Raw genomic sequence first — 24,485 nt, 5'->3', positions numbered from 1 at the left:
GCTGATCAGTTGCCTTATGTGACATTTCTAGAGGCATTTGCACCTGGAAGCTCGTTTTTTGGGATAAGTACATTTTGTCTTAACAATTCAGAACAAAATAGCAAAATAGAAAACCTGAGCACAGCATGGACCTCTAAAGATCACAAACTATATTTAAGTGACTAATTTTTTGGAAAATTCTGTATGGAAACTTTAAAATAATATAATTAACATGTATTAATGTATGCCAATTACTTACTTAGCAGATAATCTTGGCGTACAAACTAAATTCTGATGATAATCCGGATTTCTTTGGTCTGATATAGGGCCAGTAATATTAAAATACAGATGTAAAAAACAGATGTCACACCATTGCATGTATATGACATTACTTTATTTGCAATATCTCAAATTTTACACAATTTTGAATTTACATGAACAAAACTGTCCACATGAAATGTATTATTATGAACAAACAGCTCCCACCAGGATGCAACCTGATTTCAGCAGAATGGCTGCTTTAAGAGATGGCTAACTCTTTAAATGAATCATACACATTGCCAGGCTGATCAATCAAATAAACGTCAGGCATGTCAGCATGTCATTTGGGTTCGTCATACAATCTGCAACCACAACTCTAAACTTATTGAATATTAACAAAAACATCTGTCAACTTTATTTTCACTGAACAATGCAATAGTTTCAGAACAAATACAAACTCAGGATAGATCAAAGATAAGGCAAATATCACAAAGAAATCATCTTAGTCATTTGACAGTTGCCAAAGTGCTGAAGAGAGGTGTTTCTTTCAGTAAGACTGAACATTCTTAATGTCCAAATCCTCATGTCTTAAATATCCAACTCTAAAACGGCCTCATGCTCCTCCTACTAAGCTCTTAGTCTGTAAAAGTAACACAAATATTCAGAAATAGGCTTTACAGTTGAAAGCTAAAAGAAAAAGAAAAAAAATCTCATATCCACAGCTAGTGACAAACTGAAGTTTAAAGCAATCATACTTTAAAACTGAATACAGCTGCTGAAGTATTAATGTTTCAGCATTAAATAGAGCAGTGTGTAAGAAATGAACTCACAACTAGCATTAGAGACATCAGGGACTTTATATAAGATTTGAGATTCTCAATTAAAAGGGATTTTATTTTTACTTTTAAAGACACTAGTAAGGTCTTGGGATAGCTAATTTGGCTACGTATGCAAAACGTTTTAGTGTTTTGTTCCACTGTAAATTGTTTAGTTCTGTAAATAAATTTACATACAGTTCCTCCCAATAGTATTTACCTTTGTTGCATTACCAGTACAAACTTTATAGTATTTTAATGGATTTTATGTAAGAGACAAAGACAAAGTAGGGCATAATTGTGAAGTGCTGCAGATTTTCAAGTAGATTTAAGTCTGGACTTTGACTGGGACACATGAGTCTTGCGATAATCACTTGACTGTAGCTCTGGCTGTATGTTGAAAGCTACCACATCCTGCTAGAACGTGAACTCAACTTTAATCTCAAACCCTTTCCAGCATCCAACAGCGTTTCTTCCAGGATTACCCTCTATTTAGTTCATTGCATCTTCATTTGAACTCAGACCAGCATCCTCACAGGTTAATGCTGCCATGACAATGTTTCACAAGCAGTATTGCACTGAACTGCACGTTCAGGGCAATATGGTAAGTTAGAATCCTTTTTCACAAAAAATTATTTTGTAAACCACAATAAACCACTGTTCTTAAATCACAAATCAAGTTAAAAACGTAGCTTTTGAAAAACAAGAGGAAAATGATTGTCCAACATATTCCGTTCTAAGCATTTGAACACATTACCAGTTTTGTCCTTTTTCATGCACAAATGGTTCTGAAGAATCTACCCTTGACTGACAGCCAGTGATCTATCCCCTCTCCAGCACAAACCCTCTAGGGTGTGTTAATACCAAGAAATGATGTGAGTGAAGTGATGCACGATTGCAGTAAATCGCTACATCACCCTTTGAGTCAGAAAGCTGGCTCACTCCTACATATGTCAGCTGATACCGAGCTGTGACAATTTTCTGCTGTATCCCAGGGGTGTATTAGTATTGAGTGGACTGCAGCCCCAAACATGCTTCTGGTCTTTTTAGCCTATAGACAACCAAAAGGTGTCACAGTATGGCTTGAAGTATTTCATGGAGGACTCTGGTTTTCTGCCACACATACAACTTTAGACATAAGTCGAATGGTTAAATTTTTTTCTCATCTGACCAAAGTGCATTCTTCCACATTTTAGCTATGTGCCATACTTGCCTTGTAACAAACTTCAAGATGTACTTTTTATGTCTTTCCACTTTTCGGCACTCTTCCATGAAGGTCAGATTTGAAAAGTGAAACATTAGCAATTGTGTTGTCAAGATTCTCCCACTGAGGTCTTTGCAGATCCAAAAATATGAAACTTATGAGGCCTAATTGTTACTGTTACGTTTTCTTTAGGCGTATCAGAGCTTAAAAACAACTGCTTTAGATTTGTTTTTGATCTTATGTTAAAATAAATCAAAATCATGTATCCTTTTATGTTCACTTTGTCTTTGTTTATTAAATAAATACCTATAAAATACTAAAGTTTGTGGCTTTAAAGTAAAAGAAAATTAAAAAATTTCAAGGGATGTGCATCATTTTGCAAAGTTTTCAATTGCTTTAATTCCTGACATCCAATTAAATATCTTAATTTCTTTATTACACATTTTATTATTCTAATCTTGTGAAGATCTTTCTGAACAAAATTCAGTTTTTTGAAATAAAAAGTGAAGCACTTTGTAACATTTAAAAAGAAAGTGCTATGCAAACATTCTGAATAGTATCATTAAATCACAAGCTGTTTTAGTTTCAGATCTTTGTACAAGTGGTACAATGCACTTCTGCACATAAGCAACTTAACAGCCTTGTTTATACAGACATTCATTGTCTCTTACAGGTAACAAGGCAGTGACAAGGACTGAATGTTTTCAGTTTCTTCTTTATCCTGATTCTTTTATTTTAATAGTCTAAAACTACAAGTCAAGGTGTTTAAAGGAACTGAACAGATTCAAAGTCAGTTTAATAAATTACATTCATCATAAAATATAATAGAATACATTTTAAGTGTCCTAAACTAGCAAAATATCCATATGTAATTATTTTAGTATTAACTAATGAAGTGTAAAATGATTCAAGGATGGTAAACAAATGCAGAATCATCAAAAGTTTGTAAGAACCAGAACTAAAAGATGGAATAGAAAATACAAATATACAAGAGAGAAATGATTCTCTTAAAAGAAACAAATGTCAGTCTGGCTGCTGTGATGGTTTAACCACACAAATACATTTCACCAAAACAATTTTTACTTCTGAAATTCTATCAAACCAAAAAGTATTTTAACATAGTTTTTAACAATATAATTTTAAACCTGGATATTAGGTCCTATGCACAGTACACACCTGTTTGAACATCGGTGAGAAATTTATTCAAGGACAAAACCTTATCTGAATTTCGAGAAAATACTAAAGCACTGACATTGCACTGCAAACTACGCATGGAAATCTATCTCAAACATCAGTGACTTAATTAGTACATTACTGAAGTGATTTTCACAAAAAACCTTTGAAGTATTCTCAGATGTCATTGCATGTACAATTCAGTAGCACTATAAAATACAGCCTGAACTTCACTGGATTTAGAGGTTACTTTTCAGGAACGTAGAGGTCATCCTTTCCTAAAACTTGACACTTTCCTGGAACTTTTCCAGATCCTACCAGGTATTTTCCTGGAACTTTCGTGGAACCTTTCTGGATTTTACCAGGTACCCTGTGGAACTTTTCTAGAACTTACCAAGTTCTCTTTTCAGGAACCTACACAAAACTTGCTAGGTACTTTCCTGGAACATACTGAATATTTTCATGACGCAGGGTATATTATGAGGTGGGTTGTATCTATGTACCTGCAAGGTACTTGGACTGATTTAACACATAGTAAGTACAAGAGAAGTTACAAGTCACTTCAAAATGCTGCTCCTTTTCTATAGGAACTCAGTAAGTTTGAGAAAGTAACTAATAAGATTCAGGAAAGTTCCAGGAACTCAAAATAAAATCTAAGTTCAGAGAAAGTAACTTCTATACTTTGTGAAAATAAGGACTGCGTTTTGCATTTCTACCTACGATTGTTTAGGCACTTATAACATTCAAACAAAACAGTTCTGACAATGTTCACACAACAATTTTAGTTTAAATATTAGCAGTTGTATTCCTAGCAATCTTTCAAGTCTGTAGCCGCTCTTCCTATAGTTTAATCCGTATCTTCTAAGCATCTGACTTGTAATATGAAGTTTATATTGTTAAAAGGACATAACGTTTTATGAGTGGGTCTGCTATTTGACATCAGATGAATTATACAGCATTTCCTCTCAGCATAGAGCCTGTCTATGCAATGCAAAGGCACACCAGAAGGTGGAGCACTGATCCAGTTCTCTGGGGATCTCTCTGAGCATTTTAAAGGGATGTCCATAAGCCAGCTATCATTTTACACAACATGAGGTTAAAAGTTAGAATAAGTGCTTTCCACTGGTTTGTTAAATATATTTAAATCTGGCACTATGAAATTGTCATTAAAAAAAAAACTTTAATTAAATAGCACATTCAAGAAGATAAAAACAATCTGCAATATAGGACCAACCTGAAATTTCTGTGACCAAACTCAATGTTTTCAACCATAAATATCTACATACTTAAATGGTTTACAAGTGTTGAGATTAGTTCAAAAGAAGATTTTTATATTGTATTTATACTGTTTTGTCTGCTGTTTGTGACTTTTCTATTTGCAATTGTTCAGAAATGCCTTTTAAACAGACCAGGTTACTGTACAATGTGTATAATGAGACAAAATACTTTCATCCTTGACTTCAACAGAACCGGCAAACGGGGGCAACGCATCACGCAAATTATTGAAAATGCATTTAACACAGGCGCAAAAGCGTGCACTTACAGCAAAGCTTCTATAATGTAAAGTAACCCTAATTTCAGTAGCAACATTATTAACATGCAGGTTGTTGTATGCTGTGTGTGATGCTAGTAGACTGTTTGTACGGAGGTTGTAAAGGACCTTTAACTGCTGCGACGTGGCACTGACGTCTGTTTCTGATGGTTACTTGAGGATGATCTGTTTCAAAAGCAGAAGAATAGTTTCACACAACAGGTTTTTAAATATGTTTTTTTTAGCAGCAAAACACTTTTTAAATGTTCCTCAACATCCATGTGATACAGTTTGTTATATTTAACAAAAAACAGAGTCCTGCATTTTACAACGGTACCCTGAACCAAAGTAAAGAAAAGCCTGCTTCAAAGAGCTGCTTGCTTTAATCTGCAGCACAAAATTAAAGGCAATTATTTTCACTGTATTTATTCCACAAATTTATTGAGGTTGAAAAAATTTGGGAGAAATAAATAGAAGTAAAATATATTGACTATGACACCAGTTTAAAAGATTTTATACTGTTGACAGGTGAAACACAATGATGATCCAAACTAGTTTTGAATGGTCGTTTTTGACATGTATAGACTATGGGTCAGTGTGGGTGTATGTATATAGACCCTGTTTGTAGGATGTACAATACAACTTTCGTTGGTCAGAGAAAAATGGCAATAAAGTCCTTCTTGTGCTCTAATATCTTATTTTTGAATAATAATGTGTTTTATGTTGTGTCTGTCCACCGAAAACAAATAACTGTTAAAATGTGTCATTAAAAGCCAAAAATATAATACGACATCACTGCTGTTGATGAGTGTGGGTAAATTTCTGTCTCTAACTGCACATTAAATAAGATTTTGAGTAAAAAGAAGGACTAAAATACTGTTATTCTTTTTGGCTTCACTCTTCACAAAGTTACTGCAGGAGTCATAAATAAATCTCAGTCAAAATGTAATAAACACATCATGCTCTCAAACAGAACATTTACTTCTTAATATAATCTGTTGCTACTGTTTAAGTCGTAAAAAGACAACAATGAACAAAGCACAAAACATGCAATACAAAATAAATACAACACTGTTAAGATTTCTTAAGAGGTGTTGTCTATAGTAAGGGAAAGGAATGAAATGCAGCCTAGCAGTTCTGCTGAAGGTCTACAGGTATACAAAGCTTTCTGGCTGTAAAGCAAGCATGGCATCCCAATGCTGATGAAGCAACTCCCCTGATTTAAAGATGAAGCACTGATACAGAGCTCAAGGATTTACCACAGAAAGCTTTAAAAAGGAGCAAACCTGATTGGCTGGTGCTGTTGCTGCGTAGGGGACACTTGTGGCAGGAGTGGCTGCTGCAGAGACAGTAGCAGGCGTAGCACTGTACATCATGGGGACTTTTTCAGGAGGGGAACCATGGAAGCAATGAAAAGGGAGGTGGAGCGTTATGGTAACCATAGCAATGTTTCTCGTTCTCTGGCCAAGCAAATATACAATGACAGTAGCAGCAAGCCATCATTGGGTTAGACCAGCAGATGGCATGTGATCACACGGCAAAGCAAGAGAGCAAGGGAAAACATAAAAGGAGCGCTAATAAGAAATCTAATTAGGAAATTTGCTCAGAAATTGACAAATACCACAAGTGCACAGATATATATATATAAAAAAAGACTTAAGAATTTAAAACTTTGAAATGTCAGGAATGCTGAACAAATTTCCTAATTCTTCCCAGTAGAGCATAAAAAAACCTACAAACAGTGATGGAGTTTCAAAAATAACCATTTGGAATAAAAGAGGAAATTTTATACCCAAGGTTTTATCTTCAGAAAAGCACAAAAATGTGCCACAAGAACTCGTATTTCAATACACAATGACATTTTGGTTTTCTGGTACTGTAAACAAATTATTTAATCTTTAGGTTATCTGTTGACTGGAAAACACAGTTTGAAGAAGATGAAATAACATACCAATGTTGTTAGCAGGAGTCATGCACAAGACAGAACCTGTGTGATTACAAAATGGGAATAACAAACTTAGTTTGACCAACACATTAACATCAGTTTTCACTGGCATAGTTTAGTGAACAAACAAGAAAGCATAGGAAATACAGTTTATGTATTTATGTGTTTTATTTGTCATGCTGTAAATAAAACACCCAAATACATTTTTGGTGATCTCATTTCCAACATTTCCAATATATTTCAAGCTTCCTTAGCTTAAAATCTTCTGTATGCACATTTATTTAAGTAGCATCCCTCTGCAGCTCAGTTTTCCATGTCACCAAACAAAATGTGTTTACTTGTATATTATGTTACATAAGACGTGTTTTGAACAAGTTCTTAGATCTGAGTTTCTTGAATCTCAGCCAACAGTTCAATATCCAATGTGAGGGATGAGAGCATCAAGTTAAAGTTGCAGAAATTAACAGTTTTACTTTTATTAGAATCACATTAAACCAGTCATATTGCCTAATGTCCATATCTGAAAATGCTCTTTTACGGTTTGAATCCACAGAAGTCATGCTATTGGTTTGAGTTGTTAGCAATAATTAGCAACATAATGAGAAAAGTCTGATTATTCATGTCCTTATCATTGTGTTCAATTGGGCATACAGATTTCTGATCATCATGTTCAAACTAAGTAAAACTAACAGGATGGTTTGCACCAGTAATTGTTAATATATCCGGATCAGGCACTAATAATATTTCCATTGTTGTAGTCAGAACCATTCATATGAAGAATATCAAAGTAACACAGAAATACAAAAATTTTTAGGTGCTTCATATTTTCCTTTTATAGCGATTTGGTGAACCCTGCATATTAGTTTTAACTAAAACCTCTTGACTGCCAGCTAAAAATGCCAAATATTCTGCTGTTGGCTCCAAAAGCAAACAAGAGTCATCATGTCCTCACAGCAATAAAACAAACTTTGATGACTTTGATGATGGTACTGTTCCTTAATAACAGAAAAAAATTACTATATTGCAGACCTACTATAATTTACTCTAGATTTCCATTAAACATCCCAGAATATATGGATGTTTGTAAAAAGACTTTAATAGAAAAAACCCTTAAGACCAATAAGAAACCACCAAAAAAGACTCAGAGTGGGTTTTTGTCACCTTTCTTAGCTAAACTGTGTATTTATTTACCAGCTTTTCATAAGTCCAGGTCCTTTTTTTAACCACTTAATGGTCTTTTGGTCTGTTTTTGAAGTAATATTGCAAGCCCAGACTGCTATGTTGTATACTTTGTTCTGAACTAATCAAAAGGCATGGCTGAGATGCACATTTCTTGTTTTTTTTCTCCCCTCCAGGAGGTCTTTTGTGGGCTCTGTCCCTTATATGAAAGTAGGCTGACAGGAAAGGGGGAAGAAGACGGGGGAATAATGTTGCCGGGTCCGGGAGTCGAACGGCCGCGTCGAGGACTCAAGGCCTCTAAACATGGGTCGCGCTATCCCCTACGCCACCACGGCACGCCCACATTTCTTGGTTTTAATACACTTTCAATGGGTACTGCACAGTTTGACATTGGGGTAAACCTAATGAAACATAATCTACTGGGATGATAGCCACCTGTGATGAATGCTTATTACCTTTCCAGATGGAGGGGCGGCACTATTTGATTCTCTGAGATCACCGCTAATGGCATTTCTCCTTGGCATTGCACATAACACATACTCTACATAATCCAAGGGAACAAACTACTAAATATCTACTTTTAAACAGCATTGGATTACGTTATTGGATAGACTGCACTGCTAATGCCATCCTGATGTCTGTTTGAGTACATTTAGTTTTTTTACAAACTGACTTTGGATGTTTACTCAGTTAATATCACATGAAATGTAATATTTTTATGTCCTGGTGTTAAAATACTTACAGCTGAAAGACAATGTTCCCCATATTTTTATCACTGGGTTTCATATTAAAATAAATACCTTAGAGTAATTAATTTTTAATGTTCAATGGAAAAAAGAAATCAAACATTATGGAAAACAAGAGTCTTTTTTCCTCTTTTGGAAAAAGAGTTGCAGAGATTGAGAAGGTGAAACACAAAACAACAATCCCTTCTGACATCCTGCACATGTAACTTATAACATAGATGACAGGCTGCTGCAGCAACAACTTTAGTCAATATTTTTTTGGATTTAATAGAAAAATGACAGCTTATTCACTTGGCCCTGCCTCTTGCCATTTTCTCTTCCATATAGCAAAGGCTACTGGTTTTGCTACTTCATCGAAGTATTGATTTTTGTTAATAGAAATCTTTGTTTCTATAACCTGGGGCTACCAAAGTGAACTTTAAAGTGATTTTATTGGAAAGTTGCACTTGGTACTTTATTATATGACATAAAATAAAAATAAAGTGTCTAAAGTTAAATCTTTTGCTCAGAAAAAGGAGTATTGAAATAATAGCAAATGCTAATAAAACTCATGATTCGTTTTTCTAATTTGACAAATAAAAAAAAATTTTAATTAAAAACTTAATCATTTTGGAAAACCTTGATATATTACACCCCTTTATTCCCAATATGACCTGCAGATGCATTCTTAGGTTTGAAAGACCACATAAAGTGTTTTTGACATGGAATCACTGAAGTTCAGAAATGAGATACACAGTGCCTTCAATCGTCACTGTATTGACCTGGGATTTTATGTGAGCAACACTAGCAGCACATAATTGTGGTGTAGAAGAAAAAATGATATGAGGTGTTGCAAATTATTCATTAAAAAAAATAAAATCAAGGTGTAGCAAGCAATCCAGAGCAGTCAACTGTTTCAAAAATTAAAATTAAATCAGTCGGATGTTACTTTGATCAATTTCAGGAGTTATATTAATAAACAGACTTTCTATATAATTTAATCTCAATAAAAAAAAATACAGAATGAAGGTTTTACATGTTTGCCTGGTGTATAATAGTCAAACAGCATCTTGAAGATCAAAGATTAGCTAAACAAATTAAGTTATGGAAAAGTACAAGCAAGGTTACGTTTCAAAACAAGAGCCCAAGCTTTAAGCATCTCACAGCTCTCTGTTCAGTCCATCATAAAAAATTACTATTGCATGACACCAAATATATTGAATCACAGGTGTCATTACAGGTTTAATTTGAGCAGCATTGCCATTGCAAAGGATGTGTTGAATGCAAATTTGCTGTACTATTATATGTATTCATATTCTGAAAGCCAAGATTACATATGATCCGATGGAAAGACTTTCAAAGCCCTTGATGCCTAAATCTTGTGCTGATATTAATGACTTATATTTTAGTTGGAAAAAATAGTATTAGTTAAATATTTAAATAAAAATGGCAATTTCTTGCTTTCATAATATTGTGCAGTCCTAATGCAAACCTAGCAAGACATGCCGGTCCACTAAAAATGACTGGCAAGAAGAGAGAGGATTTTTCATAGAAGCAATCAAGAGGTTCATGGCAATTCTGAAGGAGCTGCAGAGATTCACAGCTCGGGTGTAAAAATCTACAGAGAGAAATCAAAATCTGTCCTTTATAAAGAAGTGGCATGGGCAGGGGACAGAGCAAACACGTGGAAGAATCTGATTTAGCTATATCAGACAAATATTGATATTTGTTTTGGCTCAATTGGAATATGAACCAAAAGGCAGAAAACAAGCACTACACATCACTGTCAGCACACCAATCCCAGTAAACACAATCAAGGTTTGGGGATCCTCTTATTTAATTAGGATGGAAAGCTGGTCAGACATTCAGTTAGACTTACAAGTAGGATGGTTTAGATCAAATTCATGTCCTAGCCAAACCAAAGCGCAGACCTTCTGAACTATCTGAATATCTGTGGAAAAATGCTCCTATCCAATCTGACTGAGCTGGAATAAAACTCATACCATGCTTGTGACACACTAATGTGTTGATTTGTCACATAAAATCAAAATAATACACTTTAAAGATTGTGTTTGCAATGTTCCAAACTGTGAAAAGATTTAACTTATGAAATTTGCAAGGCACTGCATATAAAGCACGTTAATAAAAGTTGTATTAACGTCTCTGATAAAAAAGCTCACCTGCAGGATAAAATGCTGCTGTAGCCTGCTGTAACTGTGAATTAGCCAGAGCCTGCTGGTAGTGCAATAAACTGGGTGAAAGGAGAGTGCTGGCCCAGCTGCTCTTCTCAAGGGCTGGTCTCTTTGGTAGGGGCTGCAGGATGCTGGGTGGGAAGGCCTGAAAAGGGACAGAAAGACACGTGAAGCCTTATAAATCCTCTCTCATTGTGTTCAACTATAATGCCTGTTCTTAAATTGCTAAAGAGTTCATATTTATATTTAAAACAATAATAAAAGATGGGGAAAAACAACCACAGTTGAAGCCTCAAGTTAAGATGAGGACAAAATATTAACAAAAACAAAGAACACATTTGGTAGTTTAAGCATTTACTGATGGTGGCTGTGCACAGATAAGATGCTACATGAAGAAGCTGCAAATCACAAATGAGAAAAATAAAAAAAGTTTTTTTCAATGACACAACAGCTACATGCAAAGCAAAAGGTGAAAAGTACCAGGTCTACAGCTGCCTCGAGGGGTCGCTTCATTGCTTTGGCGGTCGACTGAGTCTTTTAATAGCAGGCAGCGAGCACATGATGGCAGTGGGCCAATGGGGTTCAAGCGCATTAACATACAGGTAACAGCAAGAAGAGGTGCATCATGGAGGACAGCATTGTGGGAAGGTGAGAGGAGGGGGGAAACAAAAACAAAATAATCTGAATGCAGTATACCACATAAATATTCATGCACAGTAACAAAAACATATTCTAGGGTAATTAAATGATTAAAAAACACTAAGTCAATTAGTTTAATAAGTAGATTTAGCAAAGATTTACTATGATTATGTGTAAATACATATACCCTCAAAATGCACTTGATAGATTTCACTAGATGAGCTCAAGGGAGGTTAATATAATCAAAATGTAGTAAAATTAGTGGAGCTTTGCACAAATAGCAAAGTTTTATTATGCCAATCATATGGCTCTGAAAGAGGGATATAAATGAAAAACACAGCAGGCACTGAAAATGTTACTGTTAAATGAAAGATGACTTGGTTTTATGAGAGCCAGCCCAAAGAAGTGCCACAAATCAACAGATGAAACATGCATCCAGCGTCATAAAACACAGAGTGGAGCTCCATTTACTGCATTTACTGCAAAGGTTTGGGTGGAATGATGGATGCCTCCTTTACATATCTATTACATAAAAGAATACAAATGCTTTTGAGAGTAAAAAATGAAGTCTATTAAAAAATATAGCAAATATATGCATAATGATGACACTGAACCAAAACAAGACAGCTCTTTAGTGTCTCATTGCTTTGAAAAACTACACAAACTCTTGTATATGTCATGTATTATCTTGGAATCATCTGCACTCTTCTCCTGACTAATACGTTCATGCAAATAGACCCTTTTGATTCTTTGTAACTTTAGCTTTAGATTACAAAAATGCAAATTAGAAATGTTAGAAAAATACCACATTCCTGGATAGTCTGACTCACTATTATGAGGCAGATGTGAACTCAGAAAGAGTGAATAATAAAAAAAAATCAACCAAAATGTGCATTTTTGCTGAAGTTTGTGCAAATAGTTTTTTACCTTTAAGAAAAATCAAGTAAAAAGTTTAGACAGGTTGCTTACATAAAAAACTGGGATTTAGGAGAAGTGTGTTTACTGTTAGGATCCACCGTACACTACATGACTGTACTGACTAAGCCTTTGCAGATGGCTTTGAAGAAATACACATGCTCTAAATTTAGCATTGCGATGGAAAACAAAGTAGCTGTTATTATACTGGAAAGCTGTTATTATATCCAATCATGGTTCCACGGTATCTTCTGCAACAAAAGTGATTCTTCTTTAGGCCTAGGAAATGATGCTATGTGATTTTTCTTATTCACCAATGTAAAGAGAAAACACTGTTTTCTTTTGTATGACAGAAACAATAATTCCTTCACTATAAGGTTCCTTTACAACTTGATGTTTTTGTAGCTCATGAAAAAATATTAAAACTTTCTATGGCTTATGGGGAATAGAAGAAATTCAAAGAGAGATCAAGAAAGGTTGACATAATGAAATGGCAACAAAGTCCACATTTTAAAGACAGTAAATCCTGACTATAGATAAAAATGCAAATTGATTTTCTAAAAATCTATCCTTTTATTTCCAGTTTATAATTTTATTACACATTTGGTTGGCCTATCACATAAAAATTATAAAATACTTTGAAGTTAGAAGATAACAGGCTAAAATGTGAAAAAGTTTAATGAGTGTTATTGCTTTTGAAAGGCGCTGCATATTTTCATCAATTCTACCAATAAGATACACCTGCAGAAACACAAAACAATGATTTCAGTCAAAATTCAATTTTTCTATTCAAGTATGTTGAATATTTTTGATGTTTTATAAACAGACTAATTTTAGTAACATGCAAGATGTTATATTTTAATTTCTTTTTTTTTAGCAGTGAATACTTTTGCAGATGCTACAGATCAGCATTCAACAAACATCTACTGAGAACAAAATTTAAACCGTGTAAACAATTTGACCTAACTGGTCCCATGTGAACATAACAAAGAGTACTTTTGACTTCTGTGATGTGCATATGCTTATCATTATCTCTATAGAGAATACTGACATATTTTAGGTTTTTCAAAGCTTTTTTGCTTACAGTTGATTTGTGTTATATGTAAATATTGGCTGCTCTTTTATTTAAGCATATGTAACAAATTCCTTTTTGTCTTGTTTTATATGTGAACATATTTCTCAGCTAACAGAATGTAGTAGAGCATACTGTGTAAATTGTGCAAGTGAGGCTGTCTGATGGCATATTGGAAGATGTTAACAATAATGCAGTATATAACGGTCATGTTTTATAGCACTATGCAGCAGGAGATTCATATATCAATTGCAAAGAGATTTTCAATTCAGATTTTATCTGCTTGAACTACCGGATCCCGCTGGCTGAGACACAGCCTATATTCTGTCACAGTGTGGAGGCGACTGATGAACTTAATTACTTAAGAGTCACAAGGAGCATAAGGCTCTGTCTTACCATGGCTGCAGCTGTGGCCTGGCCTGCCACCCCGCTCTGACTGACTTGTTGTTGACTGGATTTGATTTTGGCCTGCAAGTGTGCAGGCGGGTGAAAATACTTGCACTTCTCCCTGGAGCAGCGGCTCTTGATGTAGTCCATGCAAACAGTGACTGTATTATCAGTGGTGTCAATCATTGGGCTGTCAGTGGGATGAGCAAAGCGGCAATCTGTCTCCCCTCTCGAGCAGTTACCCCGCTGAAACTCCCGGCACACCTGAAAGAAGTTATTAAGACAGAGAAAGGAGTTTAGCTGCAGCCCATTATGAGCCCCAGAAGTATTAATGTGTTTTTATGTTAAATTAAACTTCCTGGAGCTTTTAATACCTCTAATTTGTCTGCACGCGGCAGCTTCTGTGATGGAGAAGAAGAAGATGAGGAAGAGGAGGAGGAGGAACACTGGACCGTGACAGCTGAGCTGCCAGGGACAAGAACTGGGGTGCTGGAGAGGATGTCTGAGGGAATGAGACTCATTCCATGGTTCAAAGGGGTGATATATGACCCATAACCAAGACTGGTATTAGTGCCAAGTCCCTGTGGAGCAGAAGATGTTGACAACGAGAAGAGAGGACCTGTGTTACATTTTAGTCACGAAATAAAAGTAAGTTGTTGCTGAGTCATTCTAAGGATCTCACCATAGGCTGCAGACTTGGTCCAGGGATCATCAGCTGCATCTGCTGAGCAAGCACAGCAGCAGCTGTCTTCTGCTGGATAAGGTTGTTGCGCCCATTTATCTCCAACTGGGTTTTCAGATGAGAAGGAGGATGGAGATACTTGCAGTTTTCTCTTGAGCATCTGCCCTACATTGTGAGAAAACACAGAAAGAAATTAAAAATAAACACAGAAGCTGTCAAACTTCTATTTGAATTCATCTTGTTATGAATACAACTATTGATCTTTGACAAAAGAAACAACACATTTAAAATACACTCGTATAAAAGCATCACCCATTTTACTTAATGGTATAAAAATATGCTTCAATTATAACTGTTTCATAACTAAGCACTACATCATGTCAGGCATTATAGCAATATGACTAATAAAATTGTAGAGCAGCTTTATTTAAGGACAAAAACTGAATGTTTTAAATATTTCACAACTACTATCTCAGTGGTAAGTTTCAGAAATATTTCTGATCCAAAGAAAAATGTGGCAGGTCCCTGAAACTCTCATATTCCAACTTTTCATTGAGTTGTGTCACATGTTGCATCAATATTTTCTTGACAAAAGTATCCAATTATGTGCCACTTTGCATACATTCTTGTTCAACCTGCCTGATCCTTTAACATGTAATTTATGCCCCGCAAATCTAACATTTCACCATATTAGAAAATAATTGGGCAGAGCATGTTAACATCAACATTAATGACATAAATAGACACAGAAAGGCTTCCTAAACTTTGTCTGTTTATTTGGTTGGATACATTCAGCCTTCTTTTACACTAATGTAGAGCAGCCAAATTTGTCTGAGATGTTATTTTTAATATAGATATAAAATGTTAAATTCCATTTTTTTTCTCAGTTTGAGTTTACATAATAGTTTTAAGCAGATGCCTTTTAAATGCCTCGATGCATCTCCTAAGGCTGAAGTGTAAAGTCATCAAAGCAACAGGATAGGTTTTGCGCATCAACAACTCTGACAAGCCAATGAGTCAAATATCAAAGCCTGAGCACATTCCTCTTACAGCAAGTTGGGTCTGTTAGGACACATTTGTGCAGCATCAATAGTAATTGCCTGGAATTTAACAAATTATATGGCCATAGCATGATGAAGATACTTAAACATTAGAAAAAAGTATAGGTAAAAACATCTTCCTGGGTAGTCAAAGATGATTATTATGAAAAAATGTGGTGGTTTAATATTATTTATCTTCCCTCAAAACCAAATTTCAAAGCTTAGACTCAGTGGCTTAAAAGAAATCTTCACTTAATAATACATCCCTTCACTTGGTCAGTGCAAATTCAAGCGCTACAGCTCCCCTCAGTAAATCTATAGGAGTCAGTGGTTCATAACTCAAGTTCAAAAGTTTAACGTGGTGAAGAAAATCATACCTTGAGTATTCTTACAGCAGCAAGAAAACCTTGCTACCTAAAGAAGCCAAAGTAAAGTATCCAGTGAGATAGTCCTTTATAGTAATTTCCTCTACCGACTTAAAATCAATGGACTCTGCTCCACAAAAATTTTTTTTATCTAAAGCTAATATTAAGAAGAATTAACATAAAGTACAAAAACTCTTTTAAACACAAAGAGTACATGACAAAATTACGTCACAAAAAGAAAAAACTTTGTGGCTACATTTACAGATATGTTTAAAATAATTTAAGTATTAATTCCCCCTTTCAGATAACAAAATAAGGGATCTATACTTTCTGTTAATGCTTTCAGCCTCTCGACTATAAGGGCACATGGAGCAGTTCATAAAGGTAAAAGGAAGAGCTCAAGCAGAGACTCAACATGAGAATAATCCCAGGAGCAAGCTGTACGGGACGTGCAACTGAACGTGTTAGAGTGGATTAAGGCAGAACCGGCTCCATACAAGCAAAGGGAGCAAGGATAAACTGGCGCTAATCCAATTGGATGAAAGATTAATTCTTTTAAATATAACCAAATATAATAAATGGCAGGTATTTTGTCTTTTTTAATGGAAAATTGTTTGATTGTTTGGAATTTTACATGATATTTGAGATGACTGTGTCCTAATTTAGTGTGGTTTTGATTTTAAGTGTCTGGAAGTGTCGGCATCTTTATCCGGTGAGGGACTTTGAGAAATCTTCATTGGGGAAAATAAACACTGAAAATGGAAAGGATTATTTCTGTGTTATTAAAACTTTAAGGGGAAGATTAGAATTACTTATCTTATTAAATGTCATTTGTTTGATCAGTGCAGTAAACTAAGACCCTACATATTTATTAGCACCCCTGATAAAGAAGCTTGAATCTTTTATTGGATCAGTATAATCTCATTTTCCTGAAGTTCTCTGACAGCAAACCTGGAATAGTTTTATCTTACCTCACCTCCTTTGCCTTTTTTTTACTTATAAATCTTCCTTTCTTCAATGGCATGTTCTCTTATTGTTCCCATTTTGAATAACTGTAGAGGAGTTGACCTCCATGACTGTTTGATACCCCATGCAAACAGGAAGTCAGATGACAAATTAAACATTCTTAGATATCTTTACCGACTTAAGTAAACAAGGTTCAAATGAATAAAAGCTTTAGGGGGAATGCACATCAGAGTGCTGCACTAAAAAAATCATTTATTAGAAGACTGTGCAAAACTTTAGAAGGTGTCAATAAATATGGTGGACACATCTAACTGCTGTTAAGGAAAACCTGTGAATTAAGTTGTATTTAATGTAATAGAACAGGCATTCTACTAGCAAAAACAGCCACCAAAAGCAGATATAAAGCATGAAACATCTTTAAATCTTGCTTAAGATCAAAGTTTGTAAATGGTGCATTTAACTCAGCAACTATTAAAGTTACTGCTAATAGAAATATCAAAACATTTCCATATTAAAGCAAACAAATTTGTTCATTTTACTTCAAAAGGTGAGTTTTGATACCAAAGCAGTTGTTATGAATCAACAAAAACAAAAAATCTGTATTTTCTCTTCTTTTTTATGCACTTCTTGTTACTGTGCACTATTTTATTTTTATATTTGTATCATGTTCGAATAAATTTCATTTCATTCATTCATTCATTCATTTCATTCATTCAATCACATTATATCCAGTCAAATAATGTATTGATTAGCCAATAGTGGCTGTGCCATATCAGGTAAACATGAGACAAATATATGGGGGAATGTTTCTGCCATAATTCGAGAGCACACATTTTCAGTTTGAAAGCAGGACTTCATGTCTTTCTTCTCAAAACTTATTATGCTTGTACTAAAAACTTCTGCTCTCTTTCAAATACTCACTATGCTTGCGAATCATTTTCTGCTGCCGCTTGGAACAAAAAAGTTCCAAGTTCGCCTGGCAACCTCTCAGCCAATAGAATGAAAGTGTTGTACTGGGTGGGTTTGTTTTCTTCTAGTGGGTGTGCCTGTGTGGAATCAATTGTAGCAACCTGTGCCGCTATCTATTTATAATGTGTGCTCTCGAATTATGGCAGTAAAATTCCCCATATAAATAGGTGAATGTTGACCATATATACTTAACAACATGACAATTTACTATGTCCATTCATTTTAATACAACAAACTGTTAATTGTGACATTTTTTCAATCAAATTGTTCCATTATAGGTGAGGTTCACTTTAGAATAAAGAAACAATGACATATATCTTACCTTCAAAGAGTCAAAGCAGGCAATGACTCTTCCATTTTCCACCTGGCAGCTCTTGGGTGGATGTGCAAATTTGCATTCCTCATCACTGCGTGAACAGTTTCCCCGCTGAAACTGGCGACAGACTTCCAATGTCAGCCATTTGGTGTCTCTTACTGAAGACATATTTAGCGCCATGTCCAAGAGGTTTCACCACACAGTAAATGTTAAATGTCAACTTCACGGTTCAAAGAAATCCCACAATAAAAGCTGGAAATTATTACAACATGTAAGTGTAAATGCAGCTTTGTTCTTTTCTTTTTTTTTTTTAAGAATCCACATCCAGATGTTATTTCAGCAAAACGTTCTTAGGTCATTTTCTTCTCTCCGTTTCTTCTTCTTATGGCTAAAGTTCAGTAATCTTCTTGGTGCTGAATGTGTGCAAACTTGCACCAAAAGGTTTTCTGTCGAGATTTCATATGCTAGTTCTTAGATTGGTCTTTGAAAACAGAGCATAGGCCAGCTATGACTGGGAACCAACTTCAGACTGGGGTTGTCTTCTCAAAGGCACTTCTTTTGCTGATCTGAAAGGGAAAAAACACAGTTAAAGGTAAAATGCCTTCCAGTAAAAGTTACAGTATGTTTATTTAAAAGTAATTATTTTAGGTCATTTTGAAAACCTTTTCAAAGATTTTAATTTGGTTGTTTTGTTTCTTTTGTTTCATTTGCACTGTTGTTTTACTAAGAAACAGTGAAATTAAAAAATTATTTTTCATATTCCTTCTCTTAATAAATAAAGGAAATAGCTCACTAGTTACTCAATGAATAATTGATACTAAGAATTAGTCTTATCTAGGTTTGTCTTAATAAGCAATAAATGAATTAGTAATAATCATATAATAAATTTAAAACAAGCTCAATAATTTCCATTTGCATAATTTTTCCATTTCCTCAAAAACTGGATGTCAAAAGTCTTCAGTCTGGTGAATTGCTTTCAACTTGCTTTTATGAACAGCAATTTTGTTTACAGAAACTTCTTTTTTTTTGTTTTGTTTGTAGTTTCAGTTGTTTTGTTTATTTATTTTGGACATATATAATATATTCCAGCTCCAGTCTTAAATGTTCATTAGAATTTAAAGTTTATTGATCTTTGAGAATGTGTTCTTGCATTATTATCCCATTACCATGATGGAACTTGAAAATGATCGCAATGACTTCTGGGACAATTTATTGTCCAGCCAAATTTACTATTGTGACACTCCTAGTCCCATCTGACATGAGGCTAAAGATATATTTCCCCCTTTCACACTGAAATGTATGATGTATTGCTTTTTGAGACCGTCAGCCTACTTTATGTTAACAGACAGGCTTTAATTAGGTCATTTCTTGATGCTGAAACTGAGCTTGAGAATAAAGCATTCTCATTCTTTGGTTCCTCCACCTGGAACATGGGGAGTTAAAATTTTTAACAAAAATATTTGAAAATAAGTCTGTAGGCACTTGCCCTTGTTCTCAGAAAAACTTCCCATACAAGATGCATACAAGATTAGGGTGATGGCAAAGAGTCGCCCAGCTCATCATCAAAGATAAATCATCAAAACACCAGTGGGAATTTACTCAAATCTATTCAGGAAGTAAAGGAAGATTTTTCCACTGATTATTCAGAGGGTATTATTTATTTTCTACATGACATTTTCAGTAAAATGTTAACAATAACAGATTTATTTACAAACCTATTATTATTTTACATCTTTAGAAAGATGTCTGTCTGAGGTATGCATTTTTTCAGGCATACATTAGATATAATTAAATTATGTTAGTATGTAGGAATAATAGTTAATAAACTTTTTTTTTTTAAACATTGAATCCATACAGAACTAAACCCCAAATAAATTTTATTTGACATTTTCCATCCTAAACAAAAACACCTACAAAATACGCTCAAATTATGCTAAACTCTGCTATAATTTATGCATCCACAAAGTGTCTCTCTAATTAAAAAAATGTTTACCACAGTAGTTATAAAAATCCAACTAAACATCAGTAAGATTTTTTTTCTCTTTGATCTTGCTCACAGCATTATTTAATTATTTTTTGAGAGAGATTACAGATATTCTCATTTCTAACTCAACTTGTAATGCAACAACAAAGCTGCACATTTCACCTACGTAACAACAGATTTTTTTAGGCCACACTTCCTCATCAAACATTAGCTTGTTGCATGACGCGCACAAAGCCTCAGCTGTTTATCTGCTCGACCATGTAGCTGAGTAGAGGCATGAGGATCAATTAATCAATACCAGTATGTGAATATTTCCGAGCTCTAATCTATGGTTGGTGTACATGTGTGCCAAACTTTTGGTTACTGTGCCAATCTATTTCAGCAATACATACTTTTCTTTGTACACTAAAGTTCATAGGTCAAATGCAGCGCTCTTCCATGTTTGTTAGTAACATTACATGAACATCTGGCCAGAAATCCTGACTCCAAGTACACCACGCCTTATGCAGATAAGAGATAGTAACAAGGAACATAAACACCAGACGCTGGAAGAGGAAGAGAAACCAGAGTTAAATCTGTACAGTAAATAAACGACCAAAGAGGTGGAAAATCATGGTAGTTAATTAATTCATTAATTTAAATCTTTGGTTTCTCCCTCAGAAGAAAAGATCGTGCTCAGACTTTAAGACACACCTCTGATGTTCTTCCTCTTTCTTTTTAGCAACCGTCTGTGAAAAACCAAAGCATACAGCAGCAAATTCCTTTAGGCGCAAGTCAGGAAACGGGTCAAAGAAAGACTGCCTCTCTCACTCCATGCAGCTCTAAACTGCTTTCTGAAGCTGATAATGAAAGCTAGATTAATATTTTGAGCTGCTTGGTTGTTACAATCATGACAATTAAACACTCTTACCCTCTCCTTCCTGTCCACCGACTCACAGACTAAAAACTGGATTTATTTTCCAAACAGTCAAAACAAACTGTCTGCCAGGCTCTGACTAAAACATTCCCAGCCACCCCCTTCCTGTCTGTGTGCTGGGCTCTGGAAAGACCCTCCCAGTCTGAAACCATCCAATAGGAACGTGGCAGCAGATCCGCAACTGGAAACTTCCTGCTAATCCACCTATACCTTTAGTATGACTACTGGAGTCCCACATTTACTCACTGAAAGCACAAAAAAGCACTGGCTCGAATATTTTTAATATTCTAATATGCTCTTAAAGTTAGTTACTTCGCAACCAGGCATGTGTCACAAACTGTATTTTAATTAAAGCCTATCTAAATTACAACTTTATCTAAACCCAACTCAACTCTATAAAAGGCAAGCTTTAATTTCAGATAGGTTTATTTTTAGACTACGGTCAAAATCATATGAAACTGATTCATATGATTCATATGTGTTGCTCTCTTATATACAGTATGTATGTATTATGTACGTATAAACTTTTGAAAAGCAAACCACATTAGTGCCTCAGATTATTTTAATCCTAGTCTTGTAACTTTAATTTGTTTCAAAGCATACTGTAAACTTTGATCATGTTTTGGATGATTTTTGTTTTATTCTTAGGCCACAAAGCTGTTCAAACATATAATACAGTTCTACCTAGGCTAGAAATATGGCTACTACATCTGCAAGTTTTTTGAAATTAGCTAAAATTAAATAAATACAACATAGTTTGTAACCTCGTTAAATCATCTATCGCTGTCTTTCCCAAACCTTTTAAACTCCAGAGGCCCACATTAACAGTGGCAGTGACTTATGATCTAACTAATGATTAAGTAAACACTTGTAATCCAAGCAAACAGGTGCGTAGTTGTTATTATTGGTGAGTCAGTAACTGTGCCTGTCACTGGACTTGCAGTTATAGAGGCTGCACAATTAAAAAAAGAGACAACTTTTCATTTCTTGATTTTTAATCTGTATGCTGTACACAAATTTAGTATTTAGAACAGATTATTCCCTTAGTTCTCCCTTAAGATAGAAATTCCCAATTTACAGCAGCAAAATTGAAAATCAAATGGAAGCACAGAGATATACTCTAAAAACCACCACAAACGCAACACTACAGCTACTAGTACTTCTACTTCTCCTGCTACTACAGCTACTACGAATAATAGTAGTAATAATAATAAATTCACAGCAGACTAGGATAAAACTGGAATGAGTAGTAAATCTAACATATACAGTACAGACCAAACGTTTGGACACACCTTTCTAATTCAATGGGTTTTCTTTATTTTCATGACTATTTATAAGGCAAGAAATCCCACTTATTAACCTGACAGGGCACACCTATGAAGTGAAAACCATTTCAGGTGACTACCTCTTGAAGCTCATCAAGAAAATGCAGAGTGTGTGCAAAGCAGTAATCACAGCAAAAGGTTGCTACTTTGAAGAAACTAGAATATAAGGGGTATTTTCAGTTGTTTTACACTTTTTTGTTTAGTGCATATTTCCACATGTGTTATTCATAGTTTTGATGCCTTCAGTGTGAATCTACAATGTAAATAGTCATGAAAATAAAGGAAACTCATTGAATTAAAAGGTGTGTCCAAACTTTTGGTCTGTACTGTACATCCATAAATATTTAAACGTATACTTCAAAGTTTTTTACTTACATACTGAGTAAAACTGCCTGAACAACCAATGCATTGTTTTGATGCATTTAGAACAATTTTAATTTCTTGTAACACATTTATCATAAATAAGCTTTCATCAAACAGTTTAGTTATACATTTTGATTTCTGAATTTGATCTTCACACCCTATGCCGATTTGCGACCACCAGTGGGGCCCCGAGCCCAACTTTGGGAACCGATCATCTGCCTGACGCTATTTTCTATCACACCTTGTCATCAGCACAGATTGATGGTTGAAGGAAAGCAGTGATTTGCATCCTTTTCCTCACCTAAAAACGATGTTTTTTGTACTTAGCTGTCAACCTATATGCAGCACTGTCACTATAAAACACGATGTTATACCTTAACTGTAGTATGTATTAGCTTGTGTCAGCGCTAATGTGAGGATCTGCTTACCTCATCGTTAGGAAAGGATATCACGCAGCAGCAGCCAGGAGGACACACGGACAAAACGGCGACTGAACTAGCGGAAAACAAGATGTCAAGTGCCCCCAATGTGTCTGTTCAACAGTCCGTCTAATTCCTGCCCTGCACCAAGAATTAAAGCTTGTCCGACCTAATTTCTTCACCACTTTGCAGCGCTGCAAAGATTTAAGCAACAAGCTTTTGACAGCTTACTGTACGACCGTCATTTTAATGTAATGACGTAGTTTTCCGGGGTGAGCCGAACAGCAAATAAATAAAATACACCCTTATATTTGTCGTTTTAAGCCTGAAAGAATTAACCAGAGGTTATACTTCAACATTATACATTTATTTTTAGATATTTCTGACGCTATGATAAGAGTTAAGCAGAGTAATTGTGTAAGGTGGGTGTGCTAACACCCCCGTTAGCCGCCACAGAGTGGTACAGTCCACACGAATGCCAGCAGGCTAAAAGGGCAAGGTTTTGCTTGTTACCAAGGAAACAGCAGTAAAACCATGTGGGGTTTTTTTTAGATTACTTTATGTAAACACTATTACATGCACACATATAAACAACTCATTAAGAAATGTAATATTTGATTTAGAAAACACGTAAATTACAATTGCACCAAATGATTCACAATTGTTTTGTGGGAAAAAAGAAGTAAACGTGTTCATATTTTAATATAAACGAATATATGGTTGACTTCTTGATAATTATTTTTGTTAAAAACTTTTAATTTGTGCAGCTGTAGTCAGAAGCTAATAAATCAGCAGCAGAATGCACCACTGCAGCTATACGCTCAAGGTCAAATAACATAGAAGCTAGCCCAGATAGGATCATGCAGGCAGGAGATAGGCAGACACAGAGGAGGAGCAATATTTTCTCATAAAATGCAAAAATATCACTGTATTGTGCAGAGGCTTGAATTGCCTCCAATCACTATTTTATTTACCTGATACTACTGTATATGTTAACTGTACAACTGACCAACGTTGCTTTTCTCCCAGATTCCTAGAGAGCAGATCGTATTTAAAATGACAAAATGTCGAGACCTCGAAAAGACTAGCTGACAAGCAGTTTTGTTAATTAATCAGCAGTACT

The 24,485-nt window shown here is 35.0% G+C and overlaps 1 protein-coding gene across 5 annotated transcripts; it reads right to left on the bottom strand.

Annotated features, from left to right (window-relative positions):
- Window positions 1–351: 351 nt before the first annotated feature.
- Window positions 352–23,609, bottom strand: LOC116722661 (muscleblind-like protein 2a). Of its 5 annotated transcripts, none has more exons than XM_032566828.1 (9): window positions 23,372–23,609; window positions 18,362–18,921; window positions 14,700–14,864; window positions 14,392–14,598; window positions 14,027–14,281; window positions 11,485–11,538; window positions 10,993–11,149; window positions 6,915–6,950; window positions 352–5,149 (listed from the first exon to the last, which is right to left on the bottom strand). In XM_032566828.1, the coding sequence occupies exons 2-9, from the start codon at window positions 18,533–18,535 to the stop codon at window positions 5,025–5,027; spliced, it is 1,173 nt and encodes a 390-aa protein (XP_032422719.1). In that variant the 5' UTR covers window positions 18,536–18,921; window positions 23,372–23,609; the 3' UTR covers window positions 352–5,024. The 5 variants fall into 5 exon arrangements, with proteins under 5 accessions (XP_032422719.1, XP_032422721.1, XP_032422720.1 ...); XM_032566829.1 differs by lacking the exon at window positions 6,915–6,950 and adding an exon at window positions 6,250–6,344 and having other exon boundaries at window positions 5,050–5,149; XM_032566831.1 differs by lacking the exon at window positions 11,485–11,538 and adding an exon at window positions 6,250–6,344 and having other exon boundaries at window positions 5,050–5,149.
- Between the last annotated feature and the right edge of the window lie 876 nt (window positions 23,610–24,485).

This window comes from Xiphophorus hellerii, chromosome 7 (genome assembly GCF_003331165.1).
Source record: "Xiphophorus hellerii strain 12219 chromosome 7, Xiphophorus_hellerii-4.1, whole genome shotgun sequence".
NCBI classification, from domain to species: domain Eukaryota; kingdom Metazoa; phylum Chordata; class Actinopteri; order Cyprinodontiformes; family Poeciliidae; genus Xiphophorus; species Xiphophorus hellerii.
This window is presented reverse-complemented; position numbering and strand designations above follow the sequence as displayed.